The sequence below is a fragment of the Gallinula chloropus genome (genome assembly GCF_964237585.1).
Source record: "Gallinula chloropus genome assembly, chromosome: 3".
In the NCBI taxonomy this organism is placed as follows: Eukaryota; Metazoa; Chordata; class Aves; order Gruiformes; family Rallidae; genus Gallinula; species Gallinula chloropus.
Window position 1 is genome coordinate 96,504,746 of NC_140087.1, and position 13,312 is coordinate 96,518,057.

Below are 13,312 nucleotides of genomic sequence, written 5' to 3' on the forward strand. Positions count from 1 at the left end.
CTGACTATGTAGTTTGAGATTTATTGCACCCTCTTTGCTATGGAAAACCAAGTTCCAGATCTGCGGTCCTTCGTTGCATCTGGGGAAGCTACTCGGTAGCAAGGGCTGCAGGGCTTGATCCTGGGCTATTGGTGTGGAAGAAATAAGGTGCTAAATTGAAGGTTCTATAATGGAAATTTAAGTTCTTGTGTTTTAGTTTATGCTTCTTATTCAACTCCATTTTCCCATGTTTCCTTTTGGCAAGCATCTGATACTCCATGGGGGGTGGAAAGGCAGTTGAGGAAGGCTTGGGCTTACCTGTGTGTTTTGCAGTGGTTGTCTGAGGAAATACTCATATTCATGGCTGATCCCTAGCAGTTATAGCCCGCTTCAGTTTGTTGCTGTGAAAGTTTGTGAAAAATCTGAACTAAGGAAGAAGAATAGAAGGATTTGGATGTGGTGGTGGTGGTGGTGGTGATGATATAATTTTTAACTGCTTTCCCATTGCTGATCTGACAGCTAAGTAAAGTATGCTTTTTCTGTGTGATTCTTCTTCTTGGTGATTTTACACTAACTGCATGCAGTTTTGCCATTTTTCCATTAACACGCCACTTGTGCTTATTTTGCAGTTTCTTCTTGCTAGTTTTGACTTTGCTTTGAGTAGAGTGATTTATTAGGGTTTTTCCACACTTTGTGATGATCTACTCAAGAGTTTAAACATACACTCTGGGGTTATATGGTTGTGTTATTCTGTTTGGAGGAAGGTATTATCTTTATTAAATGCTTGAAAATGTATCAATATCATAATTATTATGCAGTCATGTCATAAATAAACAACATTACGTCGCAAAAATGCATACAGAGGTAAGCTTTGCCATCACAGAATTTACCAGAGCAACATAAAAGTCCATGACATTACATGTGTTTTGCTTTGCTTAATATACTGTAAATCTTTTATAATAATATATTGCTGTTTAGTTTCTGTAGGTAGATTCATGTAGGGCATTTTTTAGCCCTCTTAGCCTTAGTAGTACTTTACAGGGAAACAGCTACCAGCCTGCATGGATCCAACTTGCAGTTTGGGACCACTGATCCTCTCTTGCCATCCACTGTGCTAAAAAATTTCAACTATAGTTAAAAAGAAATAATGAAAAGTTTGGTAAAGCATGCTTTTTCCACCAAAGATATTGGCTTAATTAAAACTGTAGTGCTTCAACTGTTTTACATGGTATCTTTTCAGACTGTTTGGGATTTTTTTTGACTGACAAAATCTGACAACTGTTGTTTTCCAATTTTAGCCCCGAGAAAAAGGTCGGATGCGTTTTCACAGACTTCAGAACGTTCAAATTGCACTTGACTATTTGAAAAAACGCCAGGTATGGTGAAGATTTCAGTACAAAATGTTAATGAAAATTTTGTCACCTGTAGCTGATGAATAATCCCTGCTCAGTCTTTTATGCATGTTGTGCGACAGCTGCCAGTGTAGGCTCTGCTTGATCTCGTGTTTGAGATGGTTAAAAGAGAGGTGTCAAAGGTAGCATTACACCACCCTTCTCTGAGCAATAAAATCCACACATTCCATGTGGTATACAGTGTTAAAGAAGATAAAATTATGGGTAAGGTCCTCAGGAGTTGCTTCTAGTAGATTTAACTACCTTTCACGTTGCTCAGACACAGCTGATATGCAGGTTTGTCCAGAATCTAATTTTTAGTGCAAAACGCAGAATCAAAGAAATTAGAACATTGTATGGGAGTTCGTTGTTGGGATTGTGTGTTTTGGGAAAACTTTCTCAAGCCTTGATCCTGACGAAAGGAAAACTGGTGCCCAAGAAGGGCTGCAGAGTTTCCTGGGCTGTGGAAGACACAGGTTTAAATTCACCTTTATCTCCTGTAAGCCAAACACTTGAATCCCACGCTGCTGGGTGGTTTGCTACTGCTCTGAGTTTCTTTTGGCTTTTAATTTTCTTTTAAACACTTCCAGAATTCTTGCTTTTTCCTCTTGCAAAGCAGCAATATTAGCAAATGTCCCAAACATGGGTGGAAGAAAAAACTGTTACCTCCATGTCCATCCCACCCAGTTGAATTGACACTGGAAACCTGGTTACTGATTGGTTGGGGCTTTTTTTAAACTTTATTTGCTACTTTAAAGGTTTGAAAACATACATGAGTTGGCAAACCATACATAGACAGACAGTTGGCTTGGTTATAAAAACAGATGTCTTTTCGTATTTTAAGCAAAACTGCAAGCTGTCTTCCGGGTCACTGAGTGCTGTATGTGCACTGAGAACTCAGGCTGGCTTTGCTGTGTTCAAAGCAAACTTTGCCTGTTGCCCTGAGCGAGCCAGTGAAGAAATGCAGTGTGAAATAAAGGAATGGCTGCTTGAAACAGCAGTCACAGTGGCATCTTTGTGCAGGAAGATGTCTGGACTTATGCTGCACCTTGTATGCACCACTTACCCTGTGTATTGATACGCAGGGGACACAGAATCAGGTCACCCTCGTGTTTGTGAACGTGCAGGTGGTGTTTGGAATGGCAGGTGTCCATCATGCAGCCATCGATTGTGATCTGAGGATTTTTGTGTTCCCTTTAGCTTCCTGTTTTTGTGAAGGTGGTTGTGTACCCTACAGCATGCTTGTAGGGTTTTAGTCGACTGGGCAAGTTGCCAGTGGGAACTTGAATTTGCTTAAAGTTTCAGCCCCCCATTAGACTGTTTAGGAGCCGTGTTTAGGAGGTAACTCATTCATGTTGGCTGTGTAACCTCCAAATATAGTACTTTATTGTGATTATAAGGCAGAGAGAGATCCTATGTATTGATGATTTTGGAGTCTTGGGAAAAAACCTCAAAGAAAAGGCATATTTGGATATCTAGCCCAGTTTTTATAATGCAGTGGGAGGAGAACATTTGGATTTGTTTTTCATTTCTTATTTGAACTGTGGAATACACTCTCTTTCTTCCCAAGAGAGTGTTCCCCCCAGCCAATAGTTAAGATTATGTCTGCAGATAAAGAAAAGCACATGCCTTTGCTTGTTCAGTGCTGATAACAGGGTCTGTGTTATAAAGCATGTGCCTTCAGCTTTGCTAACATAAGCATAAAATGCTTTTTAGCTGACTCATCTTTAATTAGTAGGCTATATGGATACATAATGCATACAGAGAAATTAAATGTAATAGATATGACATAGTAGAATTACTGAACTCCCCCTTATGTGTGAGTTTATTGGAATAGCAAAAATGTCAACCTTTTTTAATCCTGTTAACCATGTTGTGTCTGCAGCACTGTGAATGAGTACTGCAGCAGAAGTGTTAATAATTATTGTGATTATTAAGCCATTGGTTATTTAAATGTGGTACTAAATTCCTATTTTATTAAGCCAGATCATTGTGTTTTAGCAGGCCAGTTCTGCTGCTGAGTTCTTGCTTTGGTACAGGAGATGTGGGGAGGAGGAAAGGCAGTGATGGCTTTTTGGCACTGCCCTGAGACTGATGCACCAGTTACTGAGCATCATATTCTTCTTGTCATTTACCCCGCTGTCATACCTCCCCCCTCTCACACAGACTGAGGTGGAGGGTATTTGGCACGGGGAGCAGATCTGCTGGTGTAGTGACAGCTAAGGAATCTTCTCAGCTCAGTGTGGGTGGGAAAGGGCAATTCCCAGCAGGCTGCTTACAGCCAGAGCACAAATCCTTTCTGCTTTTGAGAATTAAAAAACCTAGGAGTAGGCTCAGGAAGTGAGCAATGCATCCTTTACAGCTGCGCTGGTGCAGTGCAGCATGTGTTTCAATTTTGTCTGTCTTTTCTTTCCACAATGACAGGTGAAACTGGTAAACATTAGAAATGATGACATAACAGATGGGAATCCCAAATTGACTTTGGGGTTGATATGGACCATAATTTTGCACTTTCAGGTAAGCTTGACAGTGTGTTTTGACGAGATGCTTGTGTGCAGTTATCATGAATGTGTCAATTTAGGCAGGATGCTATATAGGCTGTGCAGAAGTATACTTTAAGTTCTCTTTGGTGCATATATAAAAGTTTTGCTGATGTATCTTATCTGCTGATATACACTGAAGGTGTAGTTTGTTCATGGTCTAATTTCCTGCCTGTGGAGTGAGAAAAGATAGCTTTGTTTTTGCACATTGTTAAAGACCAGTAGATGTGTTTCTTCCAATGTCTGGGAAACCAGTCTTGTTTTACTCTAGAGATTTCTTTTGTTGAATATATATATATGTAGACATTCTTTGTTTCTTTTTGGCTTTGTTTTGTTTTTTACATTCTGGATCTGAGTTTTTCTGCTAGTACAAGTATTTTAGCAAGCCCTACTCTGCAGCCTTTTGGAGCAGTCCCTAGCACTTACAGCATTTGTTTTTAGACCCAGCGATGGTAGCGTGGGTCACACTAGGTGGCACTCTGGTTGTTGTACACTGGTGGGATTGTGTACAGTATAATGCAGCCTTACAGTCTGTGGTGTTAAATTGCTCCTCAAAATGAGTCTTTCACAATGGCTGTGGCTGTAGATGATGTAATTCAGATGCCAGATAATTCCCATTTAGTGACTGCAGCATTGTTCATGATAAACTCCCTGCTGTGCAGACATTTTAAATGATCAAAAAATTACATGGTCATACAGAAAACTCTGGTTCACTTAGGAATATCCTGCAGTGTGTTTATGGTTGGAAAGAAACCTCCTTAAAAAAACCCTAAAACCAAAAAGGCTTCTAGGATCTCACTTGCCTTTCTGCAAATCCTAACGAGGCACAGGAGACATGAACAGGGCCAGTGAGGCCCTGGGCTAAGCAAGGGTGCACAACTTAGCCCAGGCCAGTGCAAAGGGTGAAGGAGAAACCACTGACTGCTCACCACTGGTGAGGATCTGAAGCTACCTCAGCTCCCCTCCGTCGTGTCAGTTGTGGCTCCTGTGTGGTTATATGCAAAAAGAAGGCTGGGCTTAAGCATGACCCACAGAATTAGGCAGTGATTGAATGTTGTTGTGTTTTCAGAAATAAAGATTATTAACAACTTCTTAGTAGAAGCTGTTACTGGAAGTCAAACCTTTGTTTGGGGTATGTTTTATCTTTCTGAACCTGATGAATAGGCTTTTGCAGGAAGCAGAATTGTTAGTTTTTCTCACTAGCTGAAGCACAGGACAACTGGGAGAGTTTTGGGTGCTTGTAAAAAGCGATAGTGTTACTAGTTATAGTTGTGAAAAATGATGAGGCATTGGGGCATTGGGGGCATTGACCACCTCTCCAGGAAGCCTGTTCCAGTGTCTGGCCACCTTCTTGGTGAAGAAATGCTTCCTCATGTCGAGTTTAAACCTCCCCTGGTGCAGCTTTGAACCATTCCCACGTGTCCTGTCTCTGGATCCCAGGGAAAAGAGCTCAACACCTCCCTCTCCACTTCCCCTCTTTGGGAAGCTGTAAAGAGCAATGAGGTCACAGCTCAGCCTCTCTCTCTCCAAACAAGACAAACACAAATTCCTCAGTTGTTCCTCACAGGACATTCCTTCCAGCCCTTTCACCTTTGTGCCCTCCTCTTGATGCATTTAAGGACCTTTGCATCCTTCTTAAACTGTGGGGCCCAGCACTGCTCACAGTACTCAAGGTGAGGCCACATCAACACTGAATACAGCTGATAATCACCTCTTGTGACCAGCTGGTTATGCTGTTTGATGCACCCTGGGGTGTGGTTTGCTATTTCAGTGAATTTCTTTTTTTCAAAATAGTATCTCTAAAATATCATCATTACAATAGTTTTAAGAGTGAGTAGTGGCTCTTGGAGTAACTATTAAGCCTCATTAGTAAATATGAAGTTTCTGAAGAACAGGATTTTTTGAAAACCATTTTCTGTCTTTTTGCTGTTAATGGCTGCAATACCGACATTGGATGCAGAAGAGATTTGTGAGGTTGTATAAGAGACACCCTCTGTGCTAACCTGACATTTGTCACCTCTTTTGAAGTATGTGGCAATTCGATGTCATTGACATGCATATATAACTGATTTGGGTTCTGAATGTATAATGAAGTTCAGAAGAACATGGTTACTTCCATCTCATGTTTTCTTGTCTTGACTTGGATTTAGAACGAGGGGAAAAATCTAAAGAGAGACATCTAACAGGATGTCTCTCTTTAGATTTTTTCTCAGTCTTTGCTGAGAGAGGAAGCTTCTCTGTTTATTCATGGAGTAATCCTATGGATATTGGGAAAGTTGTACTGAGATTCAGCTTGAAGTTAGACACTCCCAGTTTCTGGGGAGCTGTGTCCATACGTGTTTAAGTGTCTGAATTGTCCCTCTAGTCTGATAATCTGAGCAACAGAGGTTTAGTCTATACAGTTAGTATCATCTAGTGAGCATGTCAACTAGCCAGCTGCTATTTAGAGGATCACTCCAGTTGACTAAACATAAACATCTGCGGTGTTGGAGATTTATGGGACACCCACATGAGTTCATGATGTAGGTTTTATTGGGAACTCACCATCTTCTGGGAAGACACAGATCAGACAGGATAAACTGCATCTTAAATGGCGATAAACATGTTTAGCAACATATTTGAGGCCTGGAGGGCTAGTCAGTACAGTGGGGTGAGGTTGGTGGAGCAATTTGGATCACCTGTAGTAGGTGCCTAAAGCACCTACTGACTGAGCTATTAAGTTATCCAGCAGAGGTGCTTGGTGTGATCTGACACTGCATATCCAGTTGAGGTCTGGCAGGATATCTCATCTAGAAGCCCATTTTCAGGAAAAGAAATCCTGCCTCCACCTGATAAAATGGTCTCTTCAAAACCTGTTCAGCATGTAAACACAAGTATGTAGACACCTGCATTGGGTATCTTCAATTTCCCCAGCATCTGCAGAAGTATTTAATTTCTCAGTGAGTATAAGGAGCTGTTGGCTATGTGATGCTACTGCCTCTGTGCCATCATTTGTGTGTATTCTAGTAACATTGTAACCTGGGAGGTAGTCAAGATGCCAGGGGTTTTATTTTATTTTATTTTTTTTCTGTTGTCTGTGGCTTCTTGTTTCTCTGAGTTATGGCACTTAGTATTTCCTCAAAATAGAAAATCCTTCTGAGTATTGGAATGAATTTAGGAATGATTTAGGGGAAAGACATGATGAACAAAAATAAAAGATGATAGGCATTTGAGGATTACATTTCTTCTGCATCTGAATTATGCCTAGAGATGGTTACAGCTTTGTGACTTGGTACTCATAATTAGAGAAATACAAATGTTGTTTTGAGTTGTACCACTGACTTTTGCAGCTGTACAAGTCCAGAAATTGTACACTCTTTTATGTCCTAAGTAATTGCATACACAAGGAAAGATGGAATGGGAAATCCAGTGGTTTGTTGAGTTGAGTACATCAGAAAATAATTTGTTCTGTGGGTGCTGAAAATGCCTGAGACATGTCTATTAGTAGGTTTTAGGCAAGCTTTCAATGTATACGTTTCACATGCTTTTCATAATACGTGGGGTTTTAAAAGATTCAGCTTCATAATGCAATACTTACTCTAAGTTACTTTCCTGGCACCTGTAGAACATGCTAAATCAGATTACAGTATTTTGTATAATTATAGGCTATATATTTAAATATCAAAATTATTACATGAGTGGACTTCTCCCTCCTCACCCCATACAATTTCACTGGTAACACTGGATGTGAGCAACTAGAAATGAAAGCAGAATTTGGCCTCAGTAAGTAACCACAATTTTAGTAAGATAATTTCTGTGAAAATTGGTAATAATTTCTTTCAATACACAGCAAACATTCTTTAACAGCATTAAATATTTAGAATAATGTGCAGTTGGTTGAAAAAAAATGCCAAAACAAAGCAAAACCTGAAACTTTAAACTGTCAGGCATCCAAAATTAGACCTTCACAAGATCACACAAGAATCACAAGGTTGGAAGAGACCTTTGAAGATCATCAAGTCCAACCATTCCCATCCTAAGCTAAACCATATCCCTAAGTACCTCATCTACCCTTTTTTTGAACACATCCAGGGAAGGTGACTCAATCACATCCCTGGGCAGCCTGTTCCAGCCCCTGACAACTCTTTCAGTAAAAAATTTTTTTCTAATATCCAATCTAAACCTGCCCTGGCACAGCTTCATGCCATTGCCCCTTGTCCTACCTCCTGTCACCTGGCTGAAGAGACCATCGCCCACCTCTCTACAACCTCCCTTCAGGTGGTGATAAGGTCTTCCCTCAGCCTCCTCTTCTCCAGGCTAAACATCCCCAGCTCCCTCGGCCGTTCCTCATAGGATTTGCCCTCCAGCCCCTTCACCAGCCTGGTTGCCCTTCTCTGCACTTGCTCAAGGACCTCAGTGTCCTTTTTATGGTGAGGAGCCCAGAACTGGACACAGTACTCGAGGTGTGGCCTCACCAACGCCGAGTACAGGGACACGATTACCTCTCTAGACCTACTGGCCACACTGTTTTTGATACAAGCCAAGATGCCATTGGCCTTCCTGGCTGCCTGGGCACACTGCTGGCTCATATTCAGCCTGCAGTCACCCAACACCCCCAGGTCCTTCTCTGCCTGAAAGCTCTCCAGCCACTCTCCCCCAAGCCTGTAGCACTGCATGGGGTTGTTATGTCCCATGTGCATCACTCTACACTTGGCCTTGTTAAACTTCATCCCGTTGGTCTCAGCCCATCGGTCCAGTCTGTTCAGATCCCTCTGAAAAGCCTCCCTACCCTCAGGCAGATCACCTCAGTAAGTTCACCTTTGTGAATTCAAACTTAAAAAAAAAAATTCTGGAGCTTCTAAATCATGACTCAGTCTTTTTCTGCTGGAGTTTCATCATCATTTTGCTGCTTCCAAGGCTCTGGACCCCAACATTTTTGTCCGGATGTTTCAGTACCATCCAGTCCTCTCTAGGCAGATGGGCACTTTCTCCCAGGTCTCCTTAGAGCATTTCTCTTGTCAGGTGCCTTTTTTTTTTTTTTTAAATGTTGCCTGGGTCTTGCACAAGCTGTGAGTCTTGGAGCCAAAGGATTGGAGTTTAATCTGCCTCTGCTTTCAGATGGCTGCAGCAGCTCAAGGTCTGATCTCAAAGATTTAAAGATGGAGCTATGTGACCATTTGTCTAATCTCTGCCTATAAATGCTTGTAGGATAAACTGTATTCCACCTGGGAGTTGTGGTTCCCATTCATGGGCCATTGCATCAGACTTGTCATTCAGCATTTGGTGGGGTATCCTCTTCCTGTATTGCTCTCCTTAGCTGAAGTCCTAGTTAGCTTTTCTGGAATTCTTCAGCAATTAAAAAAAAAAAAATTGCTAACTCTCAGGTAAGAAAATCAGCATGGAGTTATTAGCATTTCTGGGACTCACCTGAATCACAGCAAAGAGGAGAGGCATTAAGGCTTGTCAGAGTCATATTTAGACTTGATCTCTACAAATAGTGGGATATCTGTAGCAAGATAAGGTATACAAGCAGTTAACTCATCCATTTGTTTCTCTACAAAGGACAAATCCCTACTTTTGTAAACCATCTCACTGGGTATAAAACCTCTCCTGTTCAGGGTCATGGCTTTTGGTACCTCCGTGGTACCTGAAAGCTGAGCAGCTCTTTCAGACTTGCAGTGGTGGCTGCCAGTTCAGCTCAAACAGCTTTTTGTTTGTGCTGGCAAGCCTTTTTTTGTGTGGTTTTTTTTTTTCTTCTTCGCTTGTTCTCTCTCTTGTGCTGCTTTAATTTTCACTTTTTCTTTGACCTATGATTATCTCTGTCATTCTACATGTGACCCTTTGGCTGTGTGATAACGTGCTTGCTGAGGTCTGGTATGCTGTTCTAGCACTGTGAAATGACACGTCCCATTTATGCTAAATGGTCCATTGCTTTTGCTGTGCTGCATAAACAAAAAAACCCCAACCCTATAAAAAAAAGAGGGGTGAAGGGAGCTTAGATCCAAACCCACTTGAAACGCATTCCTAGTAGGCTTTTGATCACACTATTCTAGGATAAAAGAAAGGTACCAGGCTCTGTTTGATTGGCAAAGTGGCATAACCTTTCCTTTAAAGCATCTGGTAAGTATATGAAACCAATGACAAAATGTGTTAGCAGCGTACAAAAGATGAGCAGTCTCAGCGTTTTACAGACTAACAGATATGCAGATGCTCGGCAGTGTTGCCACCACAGTGTGTAACAGCACCTGTCCTGTGTTGAGGACACGATGCATTTCAGGGCTACAGACGTGCTTAGCACGTTACACAGATCTAGGCACAATGCAAACCCATACAAATCTGCATCAGCTATTTCATGTCTCGATGCTAATCTTTTGTTTGCCCTGTCTTAATGTTAACCTCTTGTTTGCGATTAAGCAGCCTCTAAGACAGATCAAATTGCAGACAAGTGTTGGTCTAATCCTTTATTCATGTTATACTTCTTAAGGATTTATGTGCCAGAAAAAGTCTTTCACTAATCTCTCCTTAAAACTTCCCAGCATTGATGGATATAAATTTGTATCTGTGTTTTTGGTTAAGTAAAGGAAAGAGGCACCACGATCCATTATGGTATTTTTAACAGCTTTGATCATCTGGCTCTTTGGCATTGGCCAGTGCTGAGCTTCTGTTCGGGTCTGGGCATGTATATGTCTGAGAGAAAGCACCCAGCACACTCAGGTCTTGGCTATTTGTGGTGGTTCTTGTAGGCTTCACGGTTTTAGAAGAACTTTTAATTTCCTGTTCCTGAATCTCCAGGTCAATCCTGTTATCTCTTTCCTGATGAGACCAAAGTTACAACTTTATAGAATTTGTTAGCCATAAATGATCATGTTGTCTTTAGGTACTTGCACTTTTGTTTCTGTCTTCCTTTAACATGGAATGTGGTTTTGCACAGGTTTTTCATAAAAAAAACCCTCCACAACTGATATAAATGCAATTTGTCAGTTCTTTTGTCCTTGATCTTCCCTGTGGTTCTATAGCATAAGTAACTTTCAAAGTTAAAGTGAGTATAAAGCTTATTTTTCATGGAAAAACAAGGAGCAGAAGAAAGAATTGTTAATAGTTGATGGCTTTCTCACTCAAGAACAACTGGCAAATATTGTTAAATTGCTTATTAGGTATCAAAAATACGTATTTCTTACCTATTTTTAGGAAAATATAAAGGCACAAATACTATCAATAGTCTATAGAAATATATTTGGAATGCATTTATTCCTAGCTAATATTCAGAGGTGGTTAAATTCTCAGAATAGCTGCAGATAAACCAGGTGCATTCAACTAAGCTGACCTGGAGTATGCAGCAGGAAGTCAGGCTTGATGGGACCACAGAATTTGTAACCAGTGTTTCAAACTGATTCTTGTATTTTTGCTGCCTCAATTTTTTTAATTACACTTCAAAAGCACCTGATTTTCTGAGAGTAAACTACCTACTCTTAAGAAAAATATATAAAATATCAAGATATGCGGTATGTTTGTGCCAGATCAGAGTCTTTCTAAGTAGCTCATCCTGTTACAAAATGCAGATGTCGGCTGTAAGATAACAGTATGTGTTTCTTATGACCCATCTTGAATTAGATTTGATTTGACGTTTTTATGACAGTCAGAGTGACACCAATTCTAACAGGAATTATAAAATAACAGAGGATGCTTATGGGATGTTTTCTTTTTGGAATAATGTGGTAGCCTGCGGATGGTTAAACATTTAAACAGTTTTTTAAAAGTGTATACTAAATCTCTCCTTTAAAGCTCAGTTAGTCAGGTATTGCTGAGAAACCTCAGTGCCCATGTGCCTTAGTTTAAATATACCCTTGCATCAGAAAATTTAAAATTTGCAGTATCAAGTTCATAACTCTTGCAGAATTTGTGGATGAACAACAACATTGGTAGTGCACTTGTGTTAGGCTGTATTTACTTTCATACACTTTCGATTAGACAATTAATGGAGTATGAAAACTTGCATTTTTTAATTCAAATGCTGGACACTCTTGTCTTTGACCTTTTACATTATTTCTACGTGATCAGGATACTCAAATTTCTTTTATGAGTACATAATACAATACTTCAATATTATTATACTAAAATGTATTTTACCTTTTATTAGTAGACATATTGTTAAATCAGAAGCTTTATCTGTGTGAAATTAAATTATCCTTGATCTGTTGCACTGCAAAATCCTGAATGAATTTAGGAGAGGATAGAGGTGTGTTTTCAAGTGTAAAAGCCATTTGCTTGTACAAACACAGCAACATCATCTACAATGACTGTATTTTAAGGTGGTTTTTTTAATGCCCTTTCTTGTTAGGGGGAGAGGGTAAGTCAGGACCCAACTCAGCCTGTGTGGATGTGTGTTTTAAATCAGTGAGATCTCTTGGTCTTGGCTGAAAGTCACGTTTCTAAGTTGAGTAAAATACAGGGGGTTTTTTTACTGCGAGTCGAGGGAGCAAATGTCAGAACCACACCGGTATGTTAAGCATGTAACAAACACTGACATCAATCAGGGCCATAAAAGAGAATGTGCTTGTGGCATAAATGTCTACTTTGAACAGAAACACATTAGCATTGTGCCTGTATAGCTACCTGTAAGGGGTACAGGAATTCTCTAGCAGCCTTCTAGTCCCTTTGTGTCATGGATAACACTTTTTAAGTATTACTGTCAGATTTGCCCTGCAAGTGGTCAGTGATGAGGCATCTATTCTTGGAGGCTCTTTGGAGGCTGATCCTACCACTTTGTTGTATTATTCGTTTGTCAGTAAAATGTCACAGCATACTTCAGTGGAACTGTCCCTTGGGGATAAAGACCCTGGGTTTCATTATTGCAATTCCTTTTCAAATAAACAAGGGAAACTCAATGATAATGCCTGATAATGCTTGGCAGGTCACTCAGCAGTTCCTTCTCAGCATGAGAAGTCATACGCATCTACCGCTGCTGATGCTTTTTTAGTCTGTTTTGTGTATTGGTAACAAAAATGAAGCTGAAGCTTTAAAAAACGGGTATGTTTCAAAGCAAGGATACTGGTAATTAAATTGCAAGTAAGTCTAATGAATAGTTTACATTTCTACCTAGTTTTCCTATGTAGATGGATGCTTCTTGCCTGTCATATTCAGAGCTGTGCAGACATGCCTACAGAACAGGAGCACGGGAGGAGGATAAAGCTGCAGTTTTATAAACTGTAACTTTGTGAACAGTTTTCTAGACATACTGGCTCTTAAGATTCGTTTCGTTTTTATGTGTCAGAAGGTATAAATCTGTGGCAAAGCTTCAGCCCCATGGTACACAGCACTGCTGCCCTGAGCAAGCTGTTCTACTTGCATGTTAGTAGTGAAGCAGCAGGTTATTTATAGCCAACAAATCAGTGAAAAATCACATCAGCTCCACATACAAATAAA

At 40.4% G+C, this 13,312-nt stretch overlaps 1 protein-coding gene across 1 annotated transcript in view; it reads left to right on the plus strand.

Annotated features, from left to right (window-relative positions):
* DST (dystonin) overlaps nucleotides 1–13,312 on the plus strand; it is a gene marked incomplete at its 5' end in the record, with an annotated part of 301,073 nt that overhangs the window by 112,531 nt on the left and 175,230 nt on the right. Inside the window, 2 exons of the mRNA XM_084262411.1 lie at nucleotides 1,278–1,355; nucleotides 3,795–3,887. Of these exons, the coding sequence (XP_084118537.1) occupies nucleotides 1,278–1,355; nucleotides 3,795–3,887 (171 nt within the window). The remainder of the gene's footprint in view (nucleotides 1–1,277; nucleotides 1,356–3,794; nucleotides 3,888–13,312) is intronic.